Source organism: Malassezia sympodialis, genomic scaffold, assembly GCF_000349305.1.
Source record: "Malassezia sympodialis ATCC 42132 genomic scaffold, msy_sf_2, whole genome shotgun sequence".
NCBI classification, from domain to species: domain Eukaryota; kingdom Fungi; phylum Basidiomycota; class Malasseziomycetes; order Malasseziales; family Malasseziaceae; genus Malassezia; species Malassezia sympodialis.
Window position 1 is genome coordinate 167,770 of NW_017387800.1, and position 27,487 is coordinate 195,256.

At 60.2% G+C, this 27,487-nt stretch overlaps 14 protein-coding genes and 1 pseudogene across 15 annotated transcripts; 8 read left to right on the top strand and 7 right to left on the bottom strand.

The window, feature by feature from the left end:
- Positions 1-87: 87 nt before the first annotated feature.
- On the bottom strand, positions 88-673 carry MSY001_0406 (uncharacterized protein; the record flags this gene model as incomplete). Its single annotated transcript, XM_018885489.1, has 2 exons — positions 88-357; positions 491-673. 2 exons carry the CDS (start codon positions 671-673, stop codon positions 88-90), a joined length of 453 nt encoding a protein of 150 aa, XP_018739039.1.
- Positions 674-750: 77 nt separating this feature from the next.
- MSY001_0407 (uncharacterized protein) lies at positions 751-2,174 on the top strand (the record flags this gene model as incomplete). The annotated part of the gene is made up of 2 exons (XM_018885490.1): positions 751-845; positions 869-2,174. 2 exons carry the CDS (start codon positions 751-753, stop codon positions 2,172-2,174), a joined length of 1,401 nt encoding a protein of 466 aa, XP_018739040.1.
- A 1,553-nt stretch (positions 2,175-3,727) lies between these two features.
- MSY001_0408 (uncharacterized protein) lies at positions 3,728-5,177 on the top strand (the record flags this gene model as incomplete). Its single annotated transcript, XM_018885491.1, has 2 exons — positions 3,728-5,109; positions 5,150-5,177. 2 exons carry the CDS (start codon positions 3,728-3,730, stop codon positions 5,175-5,177), a joined length of 1,410 nt encoding a protein of 469 aa, XP_018739041.1.
- A 29-nt stretch (positions 5,178-5,206) lies between these two features.
- MSY001_0409 (uncharacterized protein) lies at positions 5,207-7,711 on the bottom strand (the record flags this gene model as incomplete). Its single annotated transcript, XM_018885492.1, has 2 exons — positions 5,207-7,099; positions 7,124-7,711. The coding sequence occupies 2 exons, from the start codon at positions 7,709-7,711 to the stop codon at positions 5,207-5,209; spliced, it is 2,481 nt and encodes an 826-aa protein (XP_018739042.1).
- A 689-nt stretch (positions 7,712-8,400) lies between these two features.
- On the bottom strand, positions 8,401-9,710 carry MSY001_0410 (uncharacterized protein; the record flags this gene model as incomplete). Its single annotated transcript, XM_018885493.1, has 2 exons — positions 8,401-8,829; positions 8,853-9,710. 2 exons carry the CDS (start codon positions 9,708-9,710, stop codon positions 8,401-8,403), a joined length of 1,287 nt encoding a protein of 428 aa, XP_018739043.1.
- Positions 9,711-11,475: 1,765 nt separating this feature from the next.
- Positions 11,476-13,873, top strand: GFA1 (Glutamine-fructose-6-phosphate transaminase-like protein; the record flags this gene model as incomplete). Its single annotated transcript, XM_018885494.1, has 4 exons — positions 11,476-11,525; positions 11,591-11,669; positions 11,746-11,784; positions 11,816-13,873. 4 exons carry the CDS (start codon positions 11,476-11,478, stop codon positions 13,871-13,873), a joined length of 2,226 nt encoding a protein of 741 aa, XP_018739044.1.
- Positions 13,874-14,277: 404 nt separating this feature from the next.
- On the top strand, positions 14,278-16,443 carry MSY001_0412 (uncharacterized protein; the record flags this gene model as incomplete). The annotated part of the gene is made up of 4 exons (XM_018885495.1): positions 14,278-15,450; positions 15,550-15,807; positions 15,831-16,363; positions 16,398-16,443. The coding sequence occupies 4 exons, from the start codon at positions 14,278-14,280 to the stop codon at positions 16,441-16,443; spliced, it is 2,010 nt and encodes a 669-aa protein (XP_018739045.1).
- Positions 16,444-16,661: 218 nt separating this feature from the next.
- Positions 16,662-17,285, bottom strand: MSY001_0413 (annotated as a pseudogene). The gene is given in 2 exon segments: positions 16,662-17,195; positions 17,202-17,285. Coding segments are annotated over 2 exon segments (618 nt in total).
- Positions 17,286-17,383: 98 nt separating this feature from the next.
- MSY001_0414 (uncharacterized protein) lies at positions 17,384-18,917 on the bottom strand (the record flags this gene model as incomplete). Its single annotated transcript, XM_018885496.1, has 4 exons — positions 17,384-17,554; positions 17,619-17,823; positions 17,885-18,579; positions 18,630-18,917. 4 exons carry the CDS (start codon positions 18,915-18,917, stop codon positions 17,384-17,386), a joined length of 1,359 nt encoding a protein of 452 aa, XP_018739046.1.
- Positions 18,918-19,456: 539 nt separating this feature from the next.
- Positions 19,457-19,850, top strand: MSY001_0415 (uncharacterized protein; the record flags this gene model as incomplete). Its single annotated transcript, XM_018885497.1, has 2 exons — positions 19,457-19,565; positions 19,594-19,850. The coding sequence occupies 2 exons, from the start codon at positions 19,457-19,459 to the stop codon at positions 19,848-19,850; spliced, it is 366 nt and encodes a 121-aa protein (XP_018739047.1).
- A 326-nt stretch (positions 19,851-20,176) lies between these two features.
- MSY001_0416 (uncharacterized protein) lies at positions 20,177-20,620 on the bottom strand (the record flags this gene model as incomplete). Its single annotated transcript, XM_018885499.1, has 1 exon — positions 20,177-20,620. The coding sequence occupies one exon, from the start codon at positions 20,618-20,620 to the stop codon at positions 20,177-20,179; it is 444 nt and encodes a 147-aa protein (XP_018739048.1).
- Positions 20,621-22,083: 1,463 nt separating this feature from the next.
- Positions 22,084-22,657, top strand: MSY001_0417 (uncharacterized protein; the record flags this gene model as incomplete). The annotated part of the gene is given in 2 exon segments (XM_018885500.1): positions 22,084-22,122; positions 22,133-22,657. The coding sequence occupies 2 exon segments, from the start codon at positions 22,084-22,086 to the stop codon at positions 22,655-22,657; spliced, it is 564 nt and encodes a 187-aa protein (XP_018739049.1).
- Positions 22,658-22,876: 219 nt separating this feature from the next.
- MSY001_0418 (uncharacterized protein) lies at positions 22,877-23,816 on the top strand (the record flags this gene model as incomplete). The annotated part of the gene is made up of 2 exons (XM_018885501.1): positions 22,877-22,911; positions 22,940-23,816. The coding sequence occupies 2 exons, from the start codon at positions 22,877-22,879 to the stop codon at positions 23,814-23,816; spliced, it is 912 nt and encodes a 303-aa protein (XP_018739050.1).
- Positions 23,817-23,827: 11 nt separating this feature from the next.
- Positions 23,828-24,649, bottom strand: ALG5.2 (Glucosyltransferase-like protein; the record flags this gene model as incomplete). The annotated part of the gene is made up of 3 exons (XM_018885502.1): positions 23,828-24,323; positions 24,349-24,561; positions 24,585-24,649. 3 exons carry the CDS (start codon positions 24,647-24,649, stop codon positions 23,828-23,830), a joined length of 774 nt encoding a protein of 257 aa, XP_018739051.1.
- A 71-nt stretch (positions 24,650-24,720) lies between these two features.
- Positions 24,721-26,282, top strand: MSY001_0420 (uncharacterized protein; the record flags this gene model as incomplete). Its single annotated transcript, XM_018885503.1, has 3 exons — positions 24,721-24,765; positions 24,792-25,631; positions 25,656-26,282. 3 exons carry the CDS (start codon positions 24,721-24,723, stop codon positions 26,280-26,282), a joined length of 1,512 nt encoding a protein of 503 aa, XP_018739052.1.
- Between the last annotated feature and the right edge of the window lie 1,205 nt (positions 26,283-27,487).

A 27,487-nucleotide genomic window follows, 5' to 3' on the forward strand; every position in this document is an offset into this window, starting at 1 on the left:
GCGCTAGGGGTGGGGGCATCGGCTGTCTCGGTGCCGGTGAGCGGTGCCTCGCCGGGCAGGGCGATGCCGTAAGCATGGCAAACTGGTTTAGTACTGTGTCACGCACTCTCTCGCAAGTAGCTGCGTAAGTAGACATGGAACATACGCATTCACAAGCTCGGGCGGCGGCACATGGTAGGCCACCTTTACAGTGATGCGCTCCGGCACACAGCCATCCTGGTTGTCGAGGGCGGCCTGTGCGACCTCGGCGCCATAGCGTGCACACAGCATGTCCTGCAGCACGTGGAGCTCCTGGACCTCGGTGCGGTGCGCCGCGTGGAGCACGGCCATCAGGGGCTCGCGGATCGCGGGGTCGGGCTCATCCCTGGGTCAGGGCTCTGTACCTACGTCTTGTGCTCCAAGAGAGCGAATCGAGCGTATAGCATTTCGCAGTACAGCTCAAGCAGCTCAAGGACCTCTGTGTGGATCTGCGGTTAGTGGCGCGACGCACATCGTCCAGAGTGAGCGATTCGGTCTTGACACGAGCCGTTTCCATCCGGCCGCGCCCTACGAGCTCGGAGATATGTAGGCGCGCACGCTTCGCGAGTGCCTCCCTCTTCTCCTGCAGCATATGGACCCGCTGGATCGCCAGCTTGAGCTGGATGCGCGTTCGCGCCGCGTGCCACCGCGCCATGGAGTGGAGGAGCGAGAGGCCCGGCCGTGACTAAACGCGCGGCGCGAGTCGCGACGCGCCGAGCGCCCACCTTGGCGATGGCGGCTGGCGACACGAATGGCACAGCTTCGGACGAGCGCATGGACGAGGACCAGGAGCTCGACGCGGCCTATGCGATGGTCGATGAGAGCGCGTACGTGTCCACAGCTCACGCAGACTCGCGCACGACCCGAACGACCCGATGAACCTGCTGGCCTACTACCGGCGAGTGCTGCCGTTCCGCTCGCTGTTCACATGGCTCAACCAGGACATAGCCGTGACGCGAAACTTTATGCACCGCGAGTTTGCCTTCACGCTGCAGAACGACGCGTACCTGCGGTACCAGAGCTTTGCCACCTGGGAGGAGTGGAAGAAGGAGGTGTGCCGGCTGAACCCATCGCGTTTCGAGATCGGGCCCGTGTACACCGCCAAGCCCAAGGACCGCAAGACGCTGCAGAAGGCCAACTTCAGGCCCGTGCAGCGCGAGCTTGTGTTTGATATCGACATGACGGACTATGACGAAATCCGCACCTGCTGCTCCGACAAGCGCCTGTGCAAGCGGTGCTGGAAGCTCATCGCTGTGGCCGCCGAGGTCCTCGACATGACGCTGCGCGAGGACTTTGGCTTCAAGCACCTGCTCTGGGTATACTCGGGCCGCCGTGGAATCCACTGCTGGGTGTCTGACCCCGAGGCGTGCGCGCTGTCTGACGAGGCGCGCAAGGCGCTCGTGGGCTGGACCGAGGTGGTCCGTGGCGGGGCGAACCAGGCCAAGAAGGTCGCGCTGGGCGCGCCGTCCGCTGGCTTCCCGCGCGCGCTGCACCCCAGTCTGCGCCGCGCGCTCGGCCCGGACGTGCTGGCGAACACGGCGAGCCGCGGCTCGCCCCGGTCGCGTGGTGTGCTGCAGCGCGCGTTCGTCGACGTGCTCTTGCGCGACCAGGACGTGTTCCGCGAGCAGGCGCGCTGGGACATTCTGCTGCAGCTGCTGCCCACGTCCGACACAGACGCCGTGGCGCGGCTGCAGGCGCGCTGGGCAGCGGGGCCCCGCTCGAGCGTGCAGAAGTGGGACGACGTCCTGGAGGCGGCGCAGCGCAGCCACGACCGTGTGCGGCCGACCTGGATCGCGGCGCTCGAGGATATTGTGCTGCAGTACACGTATCCGCGTATCGATGCCGAGGTCTCGAAGCGCATGAACCACCTGCTCAAGTCGCCGTTCGTCATGCACCCGTCGACGGGACGCGTGTGTGTGCCACTGGAACTCGACCAGATCCTCGACTTTGACCCCGCGACGGGCGCGCCGACCGTCGTGCAGCTGCTGGAGGAGCTCACGCGCGCACAGGCCACGCCCGAGAAGCAGAGCCGCGGCGAGTGGGACAAGACGAGTCTGCGCCCGTTTGTCGAGCAGTTTGACCAGTTCTGCACACGCCTGCTCCGCGACGCGCGCGAGGCCAAGCGCGCCGCGCAGAGGCCCTCGCTCGACTTTTAGGAGCGTGCTGTGCGCGCTGCACTCTTGTTGAGCACCGCCGCATACAGGCTGGCCGGACCCCGCTGCTCGGGCGCGCGCGTCTGCGCCAGCCCGGCACTGGTGACGCCCCGCACGCTCGACTCGTCCGACGCGGGGGCCGCCGCCGCCGCCGGCGCGGGGCCCACGCGGAGCACCTGTGCGTCGACGTCGAGCTCGGCAGCAAGCTCCTTGAGGCACCAGCCGGGGAGTGCATCGAACGCGTGGGCCGCGCGGGCTTCGACCCAGTGGTGCTGCAGGTACTGCACAATGGCGCGCCGCGCCTGCTCCAGCACGTCCCAAGCACGCCCGGGAGGGAGCGGCCGATCGTCCGCGAGCATCACGTCGCCTACCAGCATGGCGTACAGACCAGGCGCGGACTCGGCATGCATCGTCGTTAGTAGGATCGATACCAGCACGTCAACGAGCGGGTGCGCGCGAGCAAGGAGCGTCTGGCCGCGCGGCGTGCCGAGCATGGCCGGAAAGGCTGAGGCAGCCATAGCATGCATCGCCGGCGGAACGCCACCGGCCGCGTGCATCGCCTCGATGAACGCCAGGCGCGTCGACGCCGACGCATCGAGCAGTTGGGCCCCAAGCGCCGCGTACAGCGCGTGCGGCACGGCCGGGAGGACGGCGGTGCCTGCCTCGGACGTGCTCATCCATGCCAGCAGCGCCGCTTGGAGCGGCTCGTCGCTCCAGGCCACCGCGTGCGCCATGACGTCATGCGCTTGGTGCGGAGACGCCTGGGCCCAAGCCGCAGCGCCCAGGAGCTGTGCGGCCTGGGGCCACGCGTGGGCGTACAGCATGTCGGCACAGGCGAGCAGCGCGGGCACCGCGCACGGCGTCGGCGCGAGGCCGCCCGCGTACAACAGCGATACCACGTGGTGCTGCGCCGCCCTCGGCAGGGTGCGCCACGGCGCATCGTGCATGCCTGGCCAGCGCACAGACACAAGCGCCTCGTGCCACGCATCGTCGCTCGGCGCGCCCTGGGGATGGGCAGCGACGTAGGCGCGCCAGTCCTGCGCTGGCTCAGCAGCCACGCACGCGTGCGCGTCCGCCTCCGAGCAGCCGAGGGCGCTGGCGAGCGCCTGCACGGGGGGCGCGGCGCCCGTGTAGGCCCACGCCACAACGGACTCGAGGACCGGCGGCGGCCATGGGACGCTGTACCTCGGTCGGAAGAGCCGCTTGTGGCCCAGCAGTGCCGAACGCACAGCGCCGCATGTGCGGACTCGGACGAGAGCTGTGTCAGAGGCGGCGACGTACTCTGGTGCGCCCGACACGCGCCGGGCCCGTTCGGGTGCCACACGGCATCGGCACGGGCCCGCGTGCGATAGAGGACATGCAGATCGTGTGTCCAGGCCATCTCGAAGGCCTGTGCACGCTCAAGGTACAGGCCGGCGCCCGGCGGCGATGCAGGGGGCGCCCGTCGCGTGCAGGGATCGCCCATGGCGCCGCGGTGCGGCGTGCGTCGGCGGGGCGTGCGCCGCGGTGGAGGTCGAAGAAGCCTGGCTTTTTGCAGCCGACCTCGCCAGCGGTGGATGGAGTCGCCGTTGCGTGCCGAGCGCTCCTCGAGCGAGTTTGGTCGGCTCGCGCCGCGCATCGTGCAGGTGGTATGGGCATGGATGGTGCGTGGGGAGGCGCCGGAGACGCCTGTGGCCCCGTGGACGACGCCGGCCGAGTACTACGCGTCGATGCCGCTGGACCTGCCGGCGGAGGGCGCGAGCGAGGAGGCGCTGGTGCAGACGGTGCAGGGCATCCTGTCGAACAGCATCAATCCGTGGACGCACCGCTTTCTCGAGAAGCTGTACGCGGCGCCGGCGGTGGTGTCCGTGCTGGGCGACCTGCTGCTGGGCGCGCTGAATGCGTCGGTGCATGTCTTTTCCGCGTCGCCCCTGCTGACGCGCATCGAGGAGCGGTGTGTGCAGGGCCTCTGTGAGCTCTTTGGCTACGGTGCCGAGGCGGATGGCGTGGGCATGCCGGGAGGCGCGGCCTCGAATGTCCTCGCTGTGCAGACGGCCCTGAGCCAGGCGCTCGGTGGTGTGTACCGCGGGGGCGGCGTGTGGGCGCTTGTCGAGCGCCTGCACGCGCAGGGGCGGCGCGGCGCGGGCGCGCGTCCCGCGATCCTCACGAGCGCGAGCTCGCACTTCTCGGTGGCGCGTGCGGCGCTCGCGGCGGGCCTGGGCGCCGATGCCGTGGTGCAAGTGCCGGTCGATGCGCATGGGCGCATGGACGTGGCCGCGCTCGAGGGCCTGCTGCGCGAGATGCACGCCGATGCGGCGCACCCCCGCGGCATGCCGCTGATCGTGTGTGCGACGAGCGGGACGACCGTGCTGGGCGCCTTTGACGACTTGGCGCGCATTGCGCCGCTGTGTGCGCAGTACGGGTGCTGGCTGCATGCGGACGCGTCGTGGGGCGGAAGCGCGATCTTTGCGCCGGAAGGGCGTGCGCTGATGCGCGGGATCGAGCGCGCCGACAGCGTCACGGTCAATCCCCACAAGCTGCTCGCCGTGACGCACCAGTGCTCGTTCCTGCTCGTGCGCGACCGGCGCACTCTGTCGGTGCGTGTCGACGACGCGGGCTACCTGTTCCACGAGGTGCCGGGAGCGCCGGACCTGGCGACCAAGACGCTCGGGTGTGGACGGCGGGGCGAGGCACTCAAGCTGTACCTCGTGTGGCTGCGCTACGGCACACATGGCCTGTGTGCGCATGTGCAGGCGGGCCTCGCCAAGGCGCGCACGCTGCTCGCGCACCTCGAGGCGCGCGCGCGCGCGCTGGAGCTCGGTCCGCTGGCCGAGCCGCTGTTTCTGCAGATCTGCTTCCGGCCGCGGGGCCAGGGCTCGGAGGGCACGCGGCGCGCGCATGCGCAGCTCGCGGCGGCGCAGCGCTACGCGGTGGACTTTGCGCCGCTGCCGGACGGCGAGTACCTGCGCCTTGTGGTGCATCCATCGACGCCGCTCGAGACGTACCGGGCGATCATCGATACAGTGAGTGGCATTCAACAGGGAACTAGCGAGAGTCTATGAGGGCGGCGCAGCCGTCGTCGTCGTAAGCAGAACATCGCGCACGTAGCGCAGCTTCTTCAGCACCTGGCGCACAAAGCGGCGCTCACTCGGCTTGGTCTGGAAGACCGCGGGGAAGCGCGAGCCGTCCGCGGCCGCCGAGGCCTCCATGGCCGAGCGCTGCGCATGCGCGATGGCAATGAGCTCCGAGAGCGTCCACGAGCGGAGGACCGGCACGCCGTCGGTGCGGTCCACGGGCTCGATCGCCGACACAACGAGGCCGTCGTTCGAGAGGAACAGCTTCGTGTGGTCGTAGAAGTTGAACTGGACAGTGCCGTTGCTGAGACGGAACACGATCGCCTGCTTGCAGCGGTACCACTTGTGGACGAACCCGAGATTCGACGTCGCATTTTCGTCCACGTAGGTCAGCGGACTGTCGGCGCCGTACAGGCGCTCCATGATCTCACTCTCAAAGAAGCGCAGCAGCTTGAACTTGGACACGAGCTCACGCGGCAGCCACTCGTAGCTGCTCGTCGCGGCGGGCAGGGCATAGTTCTCGCGGCGCAGCTGGTCGCGCCGCGCCGCGTCGGGCGCGCATGACCGCACATGGTACACGTAGTCGAAGGCCTGCCGCCGCGGCGCCAGGACCATGCTCGTCGAGTCACGGAAGTGCACGCCCACGGTGCCGTTGCACAGCGCATAGCCGAGGCCGTACTTCTCCGAGTGGTCGAGCCACGAGATAATAAAGAGGCGCGGCGCGTCAGGCTTGAGCCGCAGCTGGCCCCCCTCGCCATGGATCACATTTGGCACCGGCACCGCAACCGGCTCGCCCGCCACGTCCAGCGGCACCAGTGGCTCGATGCTCTCGGCGTCAAAGTGCGCGAGGGCCTGGCTCAGGTAGTGGACCATCAGCTCCATGCTCGAGAGCGCGCGCGGCGCCGCGGCCTCGGGAGCCAGGCGACGCGAGATGCGCGCCGCCTGTGCGACCGCGTGCATATTCTCCTTGTCCTGCAGGTCCAGGTGGCTCAGCTTGTGTGCGAGCGCCGCGGGCGCAGCCGGCGCGACCGAGACGGGCGCGGGCGCCTTGACGAGTGGCTGGCGACCGACTTTCAGCAGCGTCGAGATCGGACTGCCGGGATGGATGGCCTGCTGCGACTCGCGGTCGAGGCGGTCGCGGTCCTCCTCCGCTGCCTCGAGCTGTTGCAGACCGTCGCGCGCCGCGGGTGGCTGCTCTGCCACAGCGTCGGCAGCCTCTTCCTCTTCAGTGCGCCAGTGGGCGTTCGCCTTGAGCTGCTCAAAGTTGCGCAGGCTCTCGGCGCTCGACAGCGTAGGGAGCTGGGGCTTGTGGAACACCGCCGACGAGGGCACCGACAGCGGCACGGTGCCAGCCCGGAACCAGGCGTGGTCCATGATTTCATGCAGCGACGGGCGCTCCGACGGGCGCTGCGACAGGATCTGGCGGATGAGCGACTGCGACTCGGGCGACAGATTCGCCTCCGCAGGGATCTCGTACTCGTTGCGGCGGATCCGGTCGTAGATCTTCTGCACATTGCTCGTCTGGAACGGCGGTCGGCCGACCAGAAGCGTATACAAAATCACGCCCACGGACCAGATATCGACCTCAAAGCTGTGGCCCTCGCCCTGGTCGTACAGGATCTCTGGCGCGATGTAGTTTGGCGTGCCACAAACCGTCTTCTTGCGTTCTTCGGGGTATTTCAGCAGCGCTGCCAGGCCAAAGTCGCCAATCTTTACCTGCATGTTCTTGTCCAGGAAGAGGTTGCCCAGCTTCAGGTCGCGGTGAATGATAGAGTTGTTGTGCATGTGCTGGATCCCCGCGAGGATCTGCACCATGTAGTAGCGCGCCTCGGCCTCCAAGTAGGGTCCGCGGCGCTTGACAATGTCGTTCATATTCTAGGGTGAGTCGACTATACGTACACCATTGTGACAAAGTTCCAGCACGAAATAGACATTGTCCGCATCCTCAAACACGTCCTCGAACCCGACAATATGGACGTGCTTCAGCGACTTGTGGATCATGATCTCCGCCAGGATCTTCTGGCGGTTCTTCTTCGACTGCATAATCGCGCTCTTGGCAATCACCTTGAACGCCTTATCCTGACCAAAGCGGTCCGTGACATGGAACACACGCGCAAAGCCGCCCTGGCCCAGCATCGCATGGCGCTCGTACGAGTTGCCCTCGGGGTCCACAATCACATGCGGCGGAGAGGGCAGCTGCGGCTTCTTGCTCGCCTGTGCAACATTGTCCTTGGTCACCGGTGCCGGCGCGCGCTTCGGCGACGTCGGCTGGCGCGCCGACGGCACAATGTTGGTAACACCCTCAAGCGGTGCCAGGTGGTCACGGTGCCGCCCAGCATTGCGCAGCCGCTCTTGCACCACCTGCTGTGCCTCATGCTGCAAGGCACTTTCCGTATACTTGTACGTCGGCGGGTCGACGAAATGGCGCTGTACAGGGACTGTCTCCTGGGCCGACACACTCTGCAGCACGGCGCGGCGAGGCGCCATCGGCAGAGGCATCGCAAGGTCCCTCTGGTGTGGTGGAATGTCCGCAGACATCGCTACGAACAGCGAACAGGTATCTCCGGGTGAGGCAGAGGGTGTGTACAGACTGGCGCAGCTCAGCGTAAACCAACACCACTAACTTCTCCCTGCACGTCGCGTCTTATGCATATCACGTGATGGAAATCATCGGACGTGGAGTCTACTCCAGACTCTCGCCGCTTCGTGCGATTCGCCGTACGACGGTCTCACGTGTTGTAGATAAAAACGCATCCGCATCGGTATCGCGCGGGCGCCAAGCTTGTCCCTGTGTAGGTGCCAGATGCGTGATCTGGGGTCAGAACCTCGCACGCACCTCATAGCGTGCCCCAGGCTCGAGTGCTGGTGGCTCCCACACTGTCAGTAGCACCGTCCGACGGCTCGCACGGCGAGTCGCACGAGCTTCGCGTACACGCACAGTGCAGAACGACTTGACCTGTCGCGGCGCGCACAGCTCCCGTAGCGCTGCTTCATAGGGCGCCGTACCTGGCTGGCTTGCGGCCATTGCTCGCGCTCGCACCGCACACAAGAGAGTCCCCAAGTACGGCAGGGACGCGTGCGCCGTTGCCGATGTGTGAGTCGCTAGCCACTCGGTCGGATCCTCCGCTTTCTCGAGCGCAGCCACAAAGGCCGATACATCTAGCCGTGAGAGTAGGTCACATACCCGCCGTCGGAAGACCCTCGTACTCAATATGGCAACGCGCCTCCAGCCATGCCGCGGCGCGATCCAGGCGTGGAGCAGCCTCAGCAAGATACGCTCGCGCACAGCTGCAGCGCTCTTCCCAGGCCCGTTGGCGCTCTTGCTCTTCTTCAGCATTGTACTGGGGACCACGGAAAACCAAGGCGCCTTTAGCGTCAAGCTCGCCTTCCATGTACCCCACGGGGTATACACGTTCAGCCACGACGTCAATCTGACCCACAAGGCCACCGTCCGGGACGAGACGACCCAGACTGGATACAAACGCATGCGGCTGCAAACCAAGCTTGGCATCCCATGCAGCGAACCACGTCGCATTTGAGGACAGCAGTAGATCGGACGTGTGCACGGCGTCTAGCACATGTGTGCCTTCGCCGAATGACCGGTGCTGAGTAAGTGCATCATACGTACCTTCGCACACGCAATGGCAAGCTTGTGTCCAATGCGAATCTTGCGACGCTCCACGGCGCGGCGCAGCGGCGCGTCCAGCTCTGCACGAATCTTGTACCAGCCATCGGTAAGCTGAAGCACGAGCGAAGCACTCTCTTCGCCTGCATCATCGAAGCGAAGGATCTGGTGCACGCACAACACCATGGGTCTCGTGTACGGCTGAGGCTCTTCCTGTAGGTGCTTAATAACACCGAACGACTTCTTGTGGAATTCGCGCTCGTACCGATAGCGCAGATCGCGCATCACGCGATCCCACGTCCAGTAGGTCTGCCCTTGGCGCGGATCGCTCGCCACGTAGGCCGCCAGCTTCCAAAGGATCAACTGCCAGTGGTTCTGAACCCATCTTAGCGGGGCTTTCGTGGCACCCAGCTCAAGAAGCTCGGTGTGTGCCTCCGCTGCACCCCGGAGCGTTCCGTCCGGTCGCACAAACGCGTATTGCGAAGCCCGCATCGGATCCTGCAAAATAAGGCAAACTTCAGCTGGTACGCCATGCGCGCGCGCCTCAGCTTCCGACTTCCATACGTGCGGCGCAAGGCCAGCTTCACGATACCCAATACGCACACTTGGCACCGACAGATCAAACACGCTCAGAGCCTGTGGCGACAAGGAAGCAGATACTTGTAGCGCCTGTGCAGACGGTGGATGCACCCCTTTCTTGAAGGGCGGCGTAAAGCCACTCCGGGCCTTCACTGAAGGAAGGCCTGTGCGATACGTGCGGGGTGTAATACCCAGTGAGATTTGTTTTCGTAGCGGAAATGGCGATCCTGTTGAGCCCGGTTTCGCCAAGCCGGCCAACATAGGCGAGCGCATTGGCGACATACTTATCTGCATCCTTTTTGCAGGAGTGCATGGCGGCGTTACGTGCGCAATGGGTTGTTTCGGTAGAAACAGACCATGCTGGGGTATCATGGCTGGCGTTGCTGGTCTGTCAAGGTGTCGTTCGGAATGTGAAGGCATGCTTGCAGCTGTGGAACTGCTAGTGTCATTTTCCATGCCGCGAAATGGGAACTCGTCCGTGTCGTCAAGCTTTAGTCGTTTGGCTGCCAAGGCCATGGCTGTCGCGCTTGGACGAGGCAACTGCTTCCCGTTCGCTTTCTGAAAACCAATAGTGCTTGACAGTACACTCTCGGGAGATGGTTGAGCATCACCAGAGATGCTTGACGCAGCATTGCTCGCGTCGTTACGTTGTGACCCTGTCTCCAAAAGTTGCCACGACGATTCGTCCAGTGATTCAAAAAAGTCCGCGTCTAAAGGCAAATCGAACTCATCTTCGATTTCATCCAAGGGCGGCTCTGTTGTTTTCCTAGAATCTTTCGACTTTTGAACGAGATCGGGAAAGGCGTCAATGCAGCTGCGGTGTCGTTTCCACGGTCGTGGGGATACCATATGTGGCGCCAGCGCCATATCGTCCTGAATTTTTGGGTGCGCCGCGCCCATTTTGTCTGATGAACTTTTATGAATACGCTCGATTTTGATGTGTGAATGTACAAGACTTGATGGCTCTGCAGAAATCATGACTCCCTCAACAAAACGCGAGGCCGCCCCAGGGGCCGTTGCGCGAGGAAAGGACCGTGGCGCGCGTCCCATTAGTGTTGGTGTACTCGGCCGAGAACGCACGACGCGTCATAGTGCGGTGCCACTTTGAGACGCCGACAACGAGAGGACTCGCTGCACGAGGATGCAGGAAGGATCGAAGTATGTAATACCAGCTACTGACATCTAGTCGCGGAGGCACGCGCGGAGGCCAAGCTGATTTTTCATGGGAAATCGTTCGCGAAGACAAGCAAAGAGACCATTATTTGGGCAACTCCGTGCATGCGCCTAAAGGTCGGTGGGCTGAGGGACGGGATATTCAGTGGTACAATCGTGGACAGCAAGAACGAGAAGACATCGAATCTCGGAGAAAAGAACGCATGGATGTAAAGCAGGCGGAAAAAGAGGCGATGGAGCGAATGCTGTACGTTGGATACACTAACGTTAGGGGACGTGGCCTATCCGATGGTAAATCTACAAAAGAGGAAGGAGATGTAGCACGAACGGGTGCCAATGCTGCACCCATTGACCCTTCCAAACGCCGGTATCCCACAGCACCTCAAGAAGATCAGGAGCGTCGGCGGTCACGGCATCACAGATATGAACGTTCACATCGGCGGCATGAACGAGAACGGTCTCCGCAAGAAAGACACAGGCATCGCCATCATCACCGACGAGACCACGACGGAGTCCGACATAGGGAGTAGGGGATCGCGATAGACAGGCCCTGGCGCCTTAATCTATGTGCCAGTGCAGTTCGGATCTGACAATGTCTTAGCTAAAACCGCTTAAAACCCGCGCTATAAGATCGCAGCAAAGGACCGTGCGTACGATTCGGCAGAAAGCCCGGTCCGTAAAGAGATGTATGCGCAATCGACACGCTTATGTTGTGCAGCATATCACCGGTTAGTACTGCAAGGAAAGATAGATGCGTCCAACTGCCTGCATAAAGCAACACCAACATTGTCTAGGTCGGGTGGTATTCAGCCAATCATGTACTGGTTTCGGAGAATCAAGGCAAAACTAGCGTTATTGGGCCATGTGACCACCAATGCCAGCCAGTTGTGTGGAACCTCGTTGTGTGGAGGCTGAGTTGGCTGGGTGTGCCACACCCGTGCCTCGACGCGACTTCCTAGCGTTCTAACAAAGGTTCTCTCAACCCCAAGTTCAAAGTACCAGCTTGGGTTCCATTCTCTGGTGGATTGCTTTTTCTTGAACCATAATCGCAATCCAATTGTGGCTATGGTACGTATAACAGCGCGGCAGTGCAGGTGCAACTGCGCAACAATGCAACGGCGAGAACAGAACCTGACACAAGCAGTGTGGTATCTTTGCCTACGTGAACTACTTGGTCGAGAAGGTATGTCCAATGAAATGCTGATTCCTGCTAGGACCGTCGTTCCATTATCGATGTTCTTGTGAATGCGCTGGCGCGTCTTGAATACCGTGGTTATGATAGCGCTGGCCTGACGGTGGATGGTGATTTGGAGAAGGAGGTGTTGCTTTTCAAACAGGTCGGGAAAGTGGCTGCTCTCCGCAAGCACATTGCTGAGTCTTCAGTGGATATGGACAAGACTTTTGTGTCTCATGCGGGCATGGCGCACACCCGTTGGGCAACCCACGGCCCTCCCTCTCCTCTCAACTGTCACCCGCATAAGAGCGACCCTAAGGGCGAATTCACCCTGGTGCATAACGGTATTATCACCAACTATCGGGAACTGAAGGTTGTTCTAGAAAAGCGTGGCTACAAATTCGAGACGGACACCGACACGGAAGTGGTGGCTGTCTTGATCAAGTATTTCTGGGACACATACCCGGAGAACCGCAAGCCTGATTTCCACACGGTGGTTCGGTGTGCGGTGAAGGAGCTTGAGGGTGCATTCTCATTTGTGTTCAAGTCAGTGTACTTCCCCGGCGAAGTGGTCGTTGCTCGTCGTGGCTCGCCCCTGCTCATCGGTGTGAAGACGGAGAAGAAGCTCAAAGTCGACTCGGTCGATGTGCAGCTCGGTGGTCAGTTGGATGACGACAGCTACCAGAATCAGCCGAACCTGCAAAACATTCACAACTTTGAGAATGCGACGGCGGCGCCCGCTGCGGGTAGTATTGACAAGCTGATTCGTTCGCAGTCGCGTGCGTTCCTGTCGGAGGATGGTCTGCCGCAACCGATTGAATACTTTATTGCATCGGACGCCTCAGCGGTGGTCGAACACACGAAGCGTGTGCTGTACCTTGAGGACGATGACATTGCGCATATTGCTGAGGGTGAGTTGCACATTCATCGTCTTCGCCGCAACGATGGCCTCTCGTCGACGCGCTCGATTGAGACGCTGGAGATGGAGCTGGCTGAGATTATGAAGGGCCAGTTCGACCACTTTATGCAGAAGGAGATTTACGAGCAGCCCGAGTCTGTCGTCAACACGATGCGTGGCCGCGTCAACTTTGATACACGCCAGGTGAAGCTAGGTGGTCTCATGGCGTACCTGAATGTGATTCGCCGCTGCCGCCGAATTGTTTTCATTGCGTGTGGTACGAGCTACCACTCTTGTCTGGCCACACGTGCCATCTTTGAGGAGCTAACAGATATTCCTGTCTCCATTGAGCTTGCCTCGGACTTTTTGGACCGCAACTCGCCCATTTTCCGCGATGATGTATGCGTGTTTGTGTCTCAGTCGGGTGAGACAGCCGATACAATTCTTGCTTTGCGCTACTGCATTGGTCGCGGTGCATTGTGCGTGGGTATTGTCAATACGGTTGGCAGCACCATCTCGCGTGAAACACACTGTGGTGTGCACATCAACGCAGGCCCCGAGATTGGTGTCGCATCGACCAAGGCATACACGTCCCAGTACATTGCCTTGATTATGATGGCAGTGCAGCTGTCAGAGGACCGTCTTTCGAAAATGGCCCGTCGTCACGAGATTATTGACGGTCTTCATGCCTTGCCTGACCAGATCCGCACGGTCCTTACGCACGACAAGCAATTCCAAGATCTAGCGTACAATGTCCTTGCGAGTGAGAAGTCGCTGCTAATCATGGGCCGTGGCTATCAGCATGCTACGTGTCTAGAGGGTGCCCTCAAAATCAAGGAGGTCTGCTACATGCACTCGGAGGGTATTCTGGCGGGTGAATTGAAGCATGGCCCGCTCGCTCTAATTGATGAGGCCATGGCGGTGATTCTCGTTATGACCAAGGACTCGCTCTACCCCAAGGTGCAAACGGCTTTGAGTCAGGTGTCGGCTCGCAATGGCCACCCTATCATAATTTGCAACGAGGATGATACGAATGTTCCCGCAGATTCGCGCGCACTGCGCGTTCCGCTGACGGTAGACTGTCTGCAAGGCCTGTTGACCATCCTGCCTCTTCAACTTCTCTCGTACCACCTCGCCACGGCGGCCGGTGTTGACGTGGATTTCCCTCGCAATCTGGCCAAGAGCGTGACTGTGGAATGAACGATATCCCATTTTCATCCATTAGTCTTTCAGGATATAGGCGGGGTGTCTGGGCCGTAAAGGCCCGTCATAGTAGTTCATTAAAGACACCTGCTCAAGACTTGCTTTATATCGAACCTCCACTTGGTAGAACCGGACGCGTCTTGAATCTGTGCCTAAGGGAGATGCCAGGAACGGCTCTAGTACTGCGAACACCCGGGTTTACGAGCTCAGGTGAGCAGGAAGATGCCGCTACACGTTCGCGGCAGTTTCATTTCCCATATCCGACGGCCTATGAAATTCAGCTCGCGTTAATGACGGCCTTGTTCGAAGCCATCGAGCAGGGTAAATTTGGGGTGTTTGAGAGCCCTACCGGCACAGGAAAGACACTCAGTCTGCTATGCAGCACAATTACCTGGCTTCGGATGAATCGCCAGCGTCATGAAATTGGTGAAATACAGTCCGCGACGCAAAATGATGACCACGAGGAACCAGACTGGGTTGTAGCGCATGACGAGGCCAAGCAGCGCCATGCTCTTCAACAGCAAGAGGAGCAGCTTCGAGTCAATTTGAAACTCGCACGCGAGCGTCTGGCAGAACAGCGCTCTCGGCGTGAGTTGCCCCGTCATCCTTCGAAGCGCTCACGCCGAGAGGATGACCCGCCCTCAGATGACGACTTCCTGCCGGTCGAGTATGACGATGAGGCGACCTCAAGGGCGTTGAGGCCTCCTGTCACGGCACCAGGCGACATATTTTTAACACCCGAGGTCCGCAGCATGATGCAGGCCTACGAAGCGAGTCAGCAGCCCAGCGGCGTCGTAAAAGAGCCGGAGACGAAACCCAAGATCTTCTTTGCTAGCCGAACGCACTCGCAGCTCGCGCAGCTAGTGCAAGAGCTCAAGAAGACACCCTTTGGGCATGCAGACGATCCTGTGCGATGCATTGGCCTGGGCAGTCGCCAGCACATGTGCGTCCACGAGGGTGTGCGCAGGTGGGGCCGAATGTTTGGCACAGAAGCGATGAATGAACGCTGCCTTGAAATGATGGAGGGCCGCAACACGAAGCGGTGTGAGTTTTTGCCGCCACGCGATGCGGCCGGCCAGGCCCAGCTTGATGCCTACCGCGATCTCGCCCTAGCCGAAGTCCAGGACATGGAAGAGCTTGTCCAACTGGGCAAGCAGGTGCACACATGTCCGTACTTTGGCGCGAGGCACAGTGTGCAGCAGGCCGAGATTGTAACTTTGCCGTACAACCTGCTCCTGCAGCACGACGCCCGAGAGGCGCTGCAGCTGTCGTTGGACGGCAGCATTGTACTGATCGACGAGGCTCATAACCTGATTGATACGATTTTGAGCACCTACACGGCAGAGCTGACGCAGACACATATTGACGCCGCTCTGTCACAGGTAAATGGGTATCTCCAGCGCTTTGCCAGTCGGCTGAGGGGCTCAAATGAGGAGCATATGCGCACTTTGCAAGTGCTTCTGCGGGCTCTCCAGGCCTTTTGCGAGCAAGTCACTACATCTGCGCAGCCCCTCCCATCGCTTACCACTGCCCAGCTAATCGCACGACTGGGCGGCACGGCTGACCAGATCAATGTATGTATAACCAAACTCATCGCGCAGTTGGTCAAACTAGAGCATTGGCTCAAGCAAACCCGCATTGCGAAAAAAGTAAGACTGTCCGACTAACCGCAGGTGAGTGGCTATGCCGACAAGACGTCCTTGGGCCAGGCGGATCATCCGACCGAGCCACAGGGCCGCACGCATCCCATGCATGCTGTGGAATCGTTCTTATTGGCCTTGACGAACAGGGCCGTACACGGGCGAGTACTGCTGATGAAGGAGGCCACGGGAGTGCGTCTTAAGTTTTTGCTGCTCAACCCTAGTGATGCGTTTCAGCCCATTGTCGAAGCGGCTCGTGCCGTGCTTCTCGCGGGAGGCACAATGGAGCCCGTACGTCTTTGCTGCTTATCCAGATCGCCGACTTTCAGACACAGCTGCTGGCTGGTTCGCCCAAGGACAAGTTTGTGGCCTTTTCGTGTGGCCACATTGTGCCGCCAGACCACATTGTGGGCGCTATCGTCGATGCGGGACCCAAGGGACTGCCACTCGAGTTTACGCATGAATCGTGGCAGCGCCCGGCCCTGCTGGATGAATTGGCTCATGCCCTATGCAACTATGGCAATATTATTCCCCATGGCATGGTGGTTTTCTTCCCATCGTATGCATCGCTGGAGATTGCGTGGAAGCACTGGAGGCAGACAGGCGCGCTGGAGCGCCTGGGGCGCCGGAAGCAGGTCTATTCGGAGCCGAAGGTGGCTAGTCAGGTGGATATTATCCTACAAAAGTATGCCGCCTCTATAACAGCGCCCTCACCCACATCGCCCAAGGGGGCCATCCTTTTCGCCGTGGTCGGGGCCAAGCTGTCAGAAGGCATTAATTTCCAGGACAACCTAGCCCGCTGTGTCGTCATGGTAGGCCTCCCGTTTCCGCATTCGAAAAGTCCCGAGTTGGCGGAGCGCATGAGCTACATGCGCAGGGAGTCATCTGCGACTGGGGGACGGGATCCAGGTCGAGAACTTTACCTGAATCTGTGCATGCGCGCGGTCAATCAGTCGCTCGGTCGAGCGATCCGTCACAAGGACGACTATGCCGCCTTTCTGCTCCTGGATCGTCGGTATGCACGGCCCGAGATATCCTCGCGCCTTCCCGGCTGGATCCGCTCGCAGGTACACGAACATGAGCGCTTTGGCGCGAGTATCGCGGCCATGGCCAAGTTCTTTCGCTCCAGGTCGTAGTCTTATACCCTACTTACCAGCTCCATGAGCCCAGCTGTCGTCATCAATCAGGTTGTCCTTGCGCGTGCCAACCCAGCCCTGGTATTTGTCGTCGAGACCAGGGCAGCCCTCGGAGAAGATTGAGTCCATCTCGCCGCCATACATTTGGAAGACAATGTCGAAGCGATCACCAGGGTAGTCGAGGTCGTCAATGCCGAGTTTGTCGGCAATGTCACTAAGCGCATCGTGTTCCCAGCAAACCAGGATAGTCTTGGCACCGTTCTTTGCGGCGTCAGAGACCGTGTCCGCTGCACAGTCGTCATCGTCGCGGTCACAGTGGTGGTCAATAGTCAGCCCCAGGCGGTCGGCGAGCGGCTTGGCCGTGTCGTAAGGACGGATGCGCGATCCATCTGACTTGAAATCTTGGGTAATGATAGCGTCCACTTTCTTGTCTTCCTGCGAAAATAGGTCAGCAACGCATTGAGCACGCTGCTGGCCGGCAGACGAGAGACCTACCGTATCGTCATTGACCTTTTCGCCGTGTCGAATCAGGTAAATCTTCGCCTGTACGTCATCATCGCCGCGCTTTTGCACAGTCGCAGCAGATGCAAGTGCACAGAAACACAAGGTGGCGGCAAGGAAAGAGAACCGCATGGTGGGCGAAGAACCTAACGATTACGCCGCTTTCTGTCTAGCGTCCGCACGTAGTTACCACGAATTTGTCCAATTTGGCGGATTGGTCGCACGTGCCACTATGCTCCACTATGACTTGTCGATTTAGACGTGTAATGCAATGAGCGGTCGAGATCCGATAGGCTGTGGAGATCGAACGTAGTCTGGTCCGCTGAGGCCTCGCCGGACGACTGTGCCTCCGCAGAGCTTGCCTCGTTGGTGGCACCGGTGCTCGCCTTGGCCCTCTCGACCTCTGACAATAGGAACTCGACAAAGAGGTTGGTAACGGACTGTGTGAGCCAAGTGTATACGCACCTCATCCCCAGGCGACTTCTCCTCCGACTGGGATGGCTGGCGTGGGTGGAATGACAAGAGTCCCCCCAATCCCAAGATATTATAGCCCGAGGAGCGGTCACTGTGGCGCTGAAGGCCCGCCTTCTCGCGCTCCGCGTCGTTCCACTGCAAAATAGAGGCCATCAGCCGCAGAATCTCATAGCGTCGAGTGTCGGCACGCGGCGCACTGAGGAACTGGAGGATCAGGTTCGACATGAGCCGACTAATGTTAACTGAGTCATGCGTACCGGTCAATCTGCTCGTCCGCCGAGTCGCGCCGGAGACGGCCCAGGGCCCCCGTCAAATGTTCATTTAAAATGACAGCCTCATGCTGTAGCTTACCAATGAGCAGGGTTTTCTCCTTGACCTCCTGCTCCAAGCTCCCGCACCGCCCCATAGCCTGATTCGCTTCGTCCATATGGGACTCCATCTGTTCGATTCGCAGCTTGTAGTTCTCTAGCTCAGATTCCGCTGCTTCCGCTTTCTGCTGCATCTCATCGACCATGCGCTGATGATCACTCTCTTGACCATACTGCAACTCTTCCAGCGCCTGCTGAAGCTGTCGCGCCACCTGCTTTTCCTGATCGGCCACAGCCTGTGCCTGACGCCTGGTCTCTTCTGCCTCATCTCTTTCCTGCAAGAGCTGTCGTTGCCGCGTCTCCAGTTCCTGCCTCAGAGTCCGCTCCTCAATGAGGGCACTCTCCCAGCGCTGCGTTTCCACTTGGTGGGCGTCTATCATCTCCTGCAGAGACTTGCAGCGTTCGTTTAGACGTTCTAGTTCAGCAGTATGGTCCTCCGTCTCCTGCTGCTCTAGTTCTCGACGCAGTTGGCCCATCTCTGATGCGAGCTTCGCAGACTCCTCATGTGCGATGCCCAACTCCTGCTGGAGCGCGGACGTTGTCGCCTCCTGCTCACCCACTTGCTCTGTGAGCCTTTCAATCTGCTGTTCTCGTCTGTCCAATTCCTCCTGCCGGTCAACAAAAAGCCACCTACCGCATCCTGCCGAAGTCGCTCCCCTAGTGTTGTCCGCATCTGTGACACTTTGGATAGCAAGGTCTGATACTGATCTTCCAAAGAATCGCGCTCATCTTGCAGTCGCATGAACTCTTCTCGGAGCGCCTTCTCGTCTTGCAAATGGAGCTCTTCCAGGAGCGCTTGTACTCCCATGGTCCCTGCATCATCCTGGGCCTGAGCTGAGCGTTCTGCTGTATTCACGCTAGTTCCTGTATCAAGGACGCGTTCCCGCTGATCGCCTTCCCCAGATTCTGAGCTGTTGTCCATCGTAAGCCCTATGAAGCAAGTGTCTGCTAGCTTTGCGCAGGCACGCTGGCGGCCGCGGTTCTCACGATCAAGCCACCGGGGAAGTGGAGACAGCTCCACTCGACGGTACATCGGCCTGGCACGTATCCCGTGAGGCTTTTTGCGACCGGCCAGACAAAACACTTAACCACAGTCTATGCAATGAACTTTCAGTAGAGGTTCACAAGCCCAAGAGCTACATGGACACTACCCACTTGCGTCCTGCTATGAACATTACAGATATAAAGGGAAATCACCCTTGACGGACATAGAACAAACTACTAGTAGTCTACCATTCAAGTATTTATGCACCCTTATCAGGGAGTATAAATGCTCACACGGAGGGTGGCTGGAGTGGCTGCATCGACCGGCTCTTCAGCGTCATCAGGGTGTACGATGCTGGGGTCAGGGTACTACACGTGAGGCTGTACTTCACGTGACCCAGACACCTGGTAAAGAGCAAGTTTCTTGCGAATTCTTTCTCTCACTTGGTCACCGCTGGTTCCAAAGTACATTTGAAAATGAGCTACGTCGCCAAGGACAAGGATGTCGATGCCCCTGTGGCCCCTGTGAAGCTTCACAAGATCCGCATCACTCTCACGTCGCGTAACGTGAAGAGCCTCGAGAAGAGTATGTATACTCTTTACTAACATTGTAGTGTGCAGCGACCTTGTGAACCGTTCGAAGGACAAGAAGCTTCACGTCAAGGGTCCCGTGCGTCTTCCGACCAAGGTGTTGACGCACACTACCCGCAAGTCGCCTTGCGGTGAGGGTTCGAAGACCTGGGACCACTACGAGCTTCGCATCCACAAGCGTCTGATTGACCTGCACTCGCCCAGCGAGGTGGTCAAGCAGATCACTTCCACTGCCCTTGAGCCGGGTGTGGATGTCGAGATCACCATCCTGTCGAACTAAGTTTAGACAAGAGCCTGATCTCAAAAACGGCCATGTAGTTCCTCACACTCGTGAGCCTAGGTAGATGGGGTAGATATCCCCTTCAACCTGTCTGGATGGCTATATACAATGACTGCCCGAGTACAGGAGGCCTTTGGCCTACTGACTGGCGCACCCTACCATGGTGGCATACCAAATCTAACATATCCATAGATGTGTCGGACAATCTAAGACATCCTACGTTCTTTTGGGTCATATGATATACACAAACGCCCCCGAAGAGCGCTCCAGTGTATGTATGCGACACGTCGCCGAAATCCAAGATGCTCGGTCACCGAAGCCATCATTTACGCAACCAGCTTGACGACACCGCCGACCTCCTTGATCTTCTTCTCAGCCAGAGCCGAGACCCAGCGCGCCTTCACAATCACGGGCAGCTGGGGGAGACGGCCCTTACCGAGGACCTTGCCGTAGCCCGCGGCGAGAGTGTCAATGACGGGGACTTCCGTCGACTCGGCGGTCACGCTGCGGCGCAGGTCAGCGGGCACAAGGGTCCAGAGCTTGTCCAGGTTGATAATAGGCTTGTGCTGGGGGTTGCGCAGCAGGTGGTAGTGGCGCATACCGACCTTACCGAAGTAACCAGGGTGGTACTTGTCGAAGTTGGTACGGTGGTGGTGGAAACCACCGGCCAGACCGCGACCACCGGGGTGCTTGCGGTGCTTGCCGATACGACCGTGACCTGCCGAAACGTTACCACGGTGCTTCCTAGTCTTAGTGAGATGGGTAGGCATCTGTTCATGTTAGCATCATTCTTCCAAGAACGAGCACCAGGGAAGCGACAAGCAAAACATCCAGTCAACCCACATGGGCAAGGACCATGGACATATCACCTCCCCGGGCATGGCATGCGTACCTTGAGGTGAGTACCAGAACTTCGTGGTCGCTAGGATTCTCTCGCTCCGTGTTACGCTGCGGTTGTCTCAGCTCTGTCCAAAACTATATCATATCACGTGCATCACAAGGATGTGCCACGAGCCCTTAGTCAGGCTCACACTATCAACAGGGTGCTGCTCCACATAGTGGCCGTCCTAGCTACGCGTTGATCGGTTCGCCACACGGAGTGCGTGACCTTGCAGCTGGCTGTGTCCGTAACCCGGAACGTTGGTGCCGATCATGTCCAACTATGATGATTTTGTACGTACTTTGATGAGATTCTGACTAGCTAGACGTATGATGGATACGGAACGACGGACTACTCCGATTCGGGGGATGCCGAATATGATAACCTGAGCGGAGGTAGCCGCGAGAACATGGACACGGATGATATGAATGAGGACCAATTCGACGTGATTTCTGATGATGGGGTATTTCTTGACCATTCCATATCTGACGTCCGGCAAAAGAAGCCATATGAAGTCGATTTCCGCTGTCTTACGATCGCTGGCATTGAGGCCATGCAGCAGAAGGAGATTGAACATATTGCAGGGATGTTTATGGTCCCAGCACACGACGCAGCCGTGCTCTTGCGCCATTTCCAATGGAACAAGGAACGGCTCATTGAGCAGTACATGGATGACACTGAGCGCGTTAAGTGGGAGGCCGGCGTACTGGACAACCCTGCATGCCCACGCATGCTCGAGATGAGCGACTTTACATGTGAGATTTGCTGCATGTCATCGGACGACTATGGTGGAATGATAATGACGACATCGCTTCCTTGCGGGCACCGCTACTGTACAGAATGTTATACCCAATACGTGGAACAAAAGGTCCGCGAGGAAGGTGAGAGCCGACGAATCCAGTGTATGAACCGCCACTGTAAACTGATTGTGGATGAAGATACTATGTCTAAGCTGCTACCGCCTAGGCTTTTCCACAGATACCGTCTCTTGCTGGACCGGGCCTATGTGGACGACAACCCCGCGCTTCGGTGGTGCCCTGCGCCGGACTGTGAACTTGCGGTGGAGTGCGGTGTGTCGAAGAAGCAACTCCATACGGTGGTGCCCTCTGTGCGCTGCGATTGTGGGCACTGGTTCTGCTTCGGATGTGGTGTGGCCGCACACCATCCTGTTATTTGCTCGATCGTGCGGTTGTGGCTGAAGAAATGCGAAGATGACAGCGAGACGGCAAATTGGATCAGCGCCAATACGAAAGAGTGCCCCAAGTGCATCTCTACGATCGAAAAGAATGGCGGCTGCAATCATATGACTTGCAGAAAATGTAAGTACGAGTTTTGCTGGATCTGTTCGGGTCCATGGTCGGAGCATGGGAACAACTGGTACCAATGCAACCGGTACGACGAGAAGTCTGGGGCGAATGCCCGTGATGCTCAAGCCAAGAGCCGGGCGTCTCTGGAGAGATACTTGCACTATTTTAACCGCTATGCCAACCATGAGCAGTCTGCAAGGCTGGATCACCAACTGTACCTGCGCATCGAGAAGAAGATGGAGGAAATGCAGCGCACGTCCGATCTTACGTGGATCGAGGTGCAGTTCCTCAAGAAGGCTGCTGATACGCTAAGTGAGTGCCGTATGACGTTGAAATGGACCTACTGTATGGTGTACTACCTCGAGCGGAACAATATGACGGAGCTATTCGAGGACAACCAACGCGACCTTGAGCGGGCTGTCGAAGAGCTGTCGGGCCAGCTTGAGATGCCGATCGAGCGCGAGACGATCCCTGCGATGCGCCAGAAAGTGACTGACTGTACGTTTGTGAACCTGACACTAGTGACGGCTTATGTACAAAAGCGACGCGAGATTCTCCTCACGGACACGGTAGCGGGCTACCAGGAGGACCGGTGGAAGTGGAACGTTCCCTTGTCGTAGGTAGTGTGCACGAGCCAACTCGTACAATTTCGGCCGAGATCGGTAAAGTCGGGGCCGGTGGGCGACGAGCGCGGCGCCCGGTTGGTTCCCCTCGTTCCCCATGTCGATGTTCGCTACTGTTGGTGCTCGCGCGGCTGTTGCTGCCCGCACGGCCAGTGCGGCCCGTTCTTTCTCGACCTCGGTAGGTGGAATGGTCAAATGGCAATGCTGACTGCGCAGATGGCTGCCCAGAAGGAGATCAAGAACGTCACTGTGTACGTGGACTCTACGGCTGACATGCAGCTTCGGTGCCGGTCTGATGGGCGCTGGCATTGCGCAGGTTCTGGCTCACGTTGGCCAGTACAACGTGACACTGGCGGATGTGACCGACAAGGCTTTGACGAATGGCCAGAACATCATCTCCAAGTCGCTCTCCCGCATCGCCAAGAAGAAGATGACTGACAAGTCGGCGGAGGAGCAGGAGGCCTTTGTAAAGGGCGTGGTCGACTCGATCACGGTGACCACGGACGCCTCGAAGGCCGTGGAGTCGACTGACCTGGTAATTGAGGCCATCATTGAGAACATGAAGATCAAGCAGGACCTGTTCGCCTTCCTGGAGAGCAAGGCGCCCGCGGAGGCGATCTTCGCAAGCAACACCTCGTCGCTGAGTATCACTGACGTGGCGAAGGCGACGAAGCGCCAGCAGCAGTTTGGCGGTTTCCACGCGTTCAACCCTGTGCCGCAGATGAAGCTGATTGAGATTGTGCGCACGGAGCAGACCAACGACGAGACCCACGCCGCGCTCGTCGAGGTGGCCAAGCGCATGGGCAAGGTGCCTGTGACGTGCATTGACTCGCCCGGTTTCATCGTGAACCGCCTGCTGGTGCCCTACCAGCTCGAGGCGATCCGTCTTGTGGAGCGGGGTGTGGCTTCGCCCGAGGACGTCGACACGGCCATGAAGCTGGGTGCCGGCTACCCCATGGGTCCCTTTGAGCTTGCTGACCTGGTCGGCCTCGACACAATGGAGCACATCGCCAAGGGCTGGCGCGAGACCTGCGCCGGCTCGGAGCACCTGCCCGCCGACCTGGTGACCGAGTCGCCGATGCTCACCAAGCTGATCCAGGAGGGCCGTCTGGGTCGCAAGACCCCTGAGAAGGGTGGCTTTTACCAGTACAAGTAAATAACTCGTATTTAAATGCCTACAAAGAGCTGCCACACGCCCCTGGCATAGCCAACAATCTCGTCGCCGCCCAGCTTGCTCTCTCCATACACCCGATCGCAGAAGGTGATCGCCACCTCTTCGACCGAGTAGCCCATCGCCTTGGCGCGCACGAGGATCTCCATCTGGAATACGTAGCCCTTGGACTTGACTTGGGTGATGAGCGTTTGGAGGACCGCACGCTTGTACAGCCGGAAGCTGCCCGTGACGTCCGTCGTGCGCGGGTCAAGCACAAAGCTCGCGAGCACGTTTGCGCCGCGGCTTACAAGCTTGCGCTTCAGGTCCCAGCCGTACACACCCGCGCCCGTCGACGGGCCCGAGTAGCGCGTACCCTGCACAATATCAGCGTTCGTGTGGATCTGCTTCGCAATCATGTCGGGGATGAATTTCGGGTGGTGCGAGAAATCTGCGTCCATGATGACCACAAAGTCGCCCGTGCACGACTCGAGGCCGTGGATGTAGGCGGTCCTGGCGTAAGACACACGGCACGTACCCCAAACCCAGCTTGCCCGCGCGCGGGCGGAGCACGATATGCTCGGGACCGTACAGCGCAGCCAGCTGGCGCGCAATCGTCTGGGTGCCGTCCGGCGAGTTGTCGTCCACAATCACAATCTCATAGTTGAGGCCCTGCTGCTGGAACATGCGGCACAGCAGGAACACGATGATCGGCAGGTTCTCGCGCTCATTATACGTCGGGAGAATCACACTGCCTTAGAATGGATCACGTACCTGTACTTGTGCCCCGAGGCCGTCGCTGCCACTGCGTCACCAGGCATCTCAATCACCGAGGTCATCAGGACGCGGACGGTGTAGAGCGGGGTCGCCGCGCGCGGCCGGTAGGCCGCAGCACGTGGCACCCAAAAAAATGTGGCGCGCGCCCAGTCGACGCTGTCGTTCGCTCTGGCTGATGGTGCGTCGTGTAGATGCTGACGCCAGAAAATTAAAGCGCTGACGCGTTCGCTGGACGACCATACGCCGGCCCGGCTAGGCGATGCTGCGCCGGTGCAGCGGAATCTAGACCCGACCATGCACCCCTTTGACAAGCCACGAGAGTACACACGTGCCCTGAATGCGGCCAAGCTTGACCGGCTGTTTGCCAAGCCGTTTGTGGCGGCGCTCGAAGGGCATATTGATGGCGTGTATGCGCTTGCACGTCATCCGAAGCGCCTAGACGTGCTGGCCAGTGGCAGCGGCGATGGCGATATCCGGCTATGGGATCTAAACCACCAGCGCTGCATCTTCACATACCCCCGTGCGCATGCGGGCATCATCCAATCGCTGTGCATTTCACCCCTGTCGTTCGGAAGTGGTGCCGCATCGAAGCGCATGCTGTCATGCTCGACAGACCGCACCGTCAAGGTGTGGAAGGCGGACCCTGTGCCGGAGGGTCTGGGCGACTACGCCGAGTATGCGGAGGAGAGCGACGACGACGAGGCGTCGGGTGCGCGCGATGCAGACCTGTTCAGTCTGCGTCCCCGCGAGCAGCCTGCGAGTGAGCCGCTGACCGTGTACAATGGCAAGACGGCGTTCCACTCGCTCTCGCACCATGCGCACCTTCCGCGGTTTGCGTCGGCGTCGAGCACGGTGCAGATTTGGGACATGAACCGCGGCGGCGGCTCGGACCCCCTGCTCGACATGTCCATGGGTGTGGACGCCGTGCATGTGGTGCGCTACAACCAGAGCGAAACGGATGTGCTGGCCAGCGCCGGCACGGACCGAGGTGTCACGCTGTACGACGTGCGCAGTGGCCAGCCCTTGCACAAGGTGGTGCTAACGGTGCGTACTGCTGACTGACCCAAGATGCGCGCCAACGACATAGCATGGTCGCCCGTGGAGCCAACGACCTTTGCCGTTGCGAGCGAGGACCACAACATGTACACGTTCGACATGCGGAATCTCTCGTCCGCGACGCAGATCTACAAGGGGCACGTCGGCGCCGTCATGTCCGTCGACTGGGCACCCACCGGGCAGAGCCTCGTTACTGGCTCATACGACCGCACTGTGCGCCTCTGGGACGTCGGAAAAGGCGCGCGCTCGCGCGACGTGTACCATACGAAGCGCATGCAGAAAGTGTTTGCCGTGACCTACACGCTCGATGCGCGCTTCGTGCTGAGTGGCTCCGATGATGGCAACGTGCGGCTATGGAAACATCGCGCCAGCGACAAGCTGGGCATCGTCAATGCGCGCGAGCGCGCGAGCCGCGAGTACGCGCAGGCGCTGCGCGCCCGCTGGAACTCAGTCGGCGATGTGGCGAAGATTGAGCGCCAGCGCCACGTGCCCAAGCCTATACGCACGGCCCAGAAGCTGCAGCACACCATGACCGAGGCACGGCGCGTCAAGGAGGACCGCCGCCGCCGGCACACGAAGAGCGGCACCAAGAAGCCGAAGGCGGCGCGCAAGCACGTGGTAGTGGAGGAGAAAGAGTAGTGCACGTGATAGTGATCTGTGCAAGGGCGTCGTGCCCCGCGGACGCTGCCGCGGTGTCGGTATGGCTCGGCGCGCGCTGCTGGGCCCCTTCCCGCTCAGCACACGGCATGCACACTTTCAGGTGTGCGTGCATGTGCATGAGCTCATTCACGTACCGCTAGTCGCCGGCGAGTTTTCGCTCGATTGGCATATAAAGCACTCGGTGGGCCACGCTCGTAAGACACTGGCCAGCCTCGCCTCAGTCGACGAAGATCACGACGATGGCATGGAGCGCTCCATGACAATCACACAGGCGGACGTCATTGCGCGCGCACAGGAGGACCCCGAGTCGCCCGCGGTGGACTCGGCCTCTGCGATCGCAGATGACCGACGCGGCGCATGGACTTCGCCCGTCGACGCCGAGCGACCGCACTCGCCCGCGGCGCTATGGACGCCGGAGTCGTCGCCCCGAAGGCATGTCGCAGACTCGCCTGAGTACCTCCGCCCGGCTGCAACGCGCGACGAGTCGGGCACGGCGCAGCGGCTCATGGATACCCTCTCCGCCGACGATGCGGGCGCCCATGCGCCAGCGCCTTCGCGGCGCATGCGATCGCGTGCGCGCTCCATCACATCCAACGGCACGGGCAGCTCCATATTTGCGGTCGTCCCGCACCACACGGCATCTGGACAGACGTGTTTCCTAGGTGTGCAGGGCCACTCAGTCCAGTGGGACACGCGCATCGAGTCGGTCGTGCGCATAGGCGTGGGGCGCCCTGACGCTGAAGGCGAGACGAAGGACTCGGACAGCATCCGCTCGACCCGGAGCGAGTCGTCGGCAGGCCGGCTGCGCCCTTCGCGCATTCGGCTTCGCGTGTACCGCCGGCAGACGGACGAAGGCCACGCCGATTCGCGCCAGAAGTTTGGCTCGCTCAGCCTGAACCTAGCCGAGTATGCGCCCCGCCTAACTAGTGCAGCAGGGAGCCATACGCGGCGCGAGTCGCGCCAGTTCCTCCTCGACAACTGCTCGTGCAATGCGCTGCTGCGCGTAACGATAGAAGTGACGTACCTCGATGGCACTCACTCCTACGTCGTACCCGGCATCCAGCAGGGCATGCTCGATCCTGCAAGCCTGCAGGCGGGCGAGCGCAACTCGCGCTTGCCCTCGTCCGGCTCTGATTTGTCGTCGCCCTCAGCGGGCCTCGACGAGCCGTGCCGGGGCCTCGAGT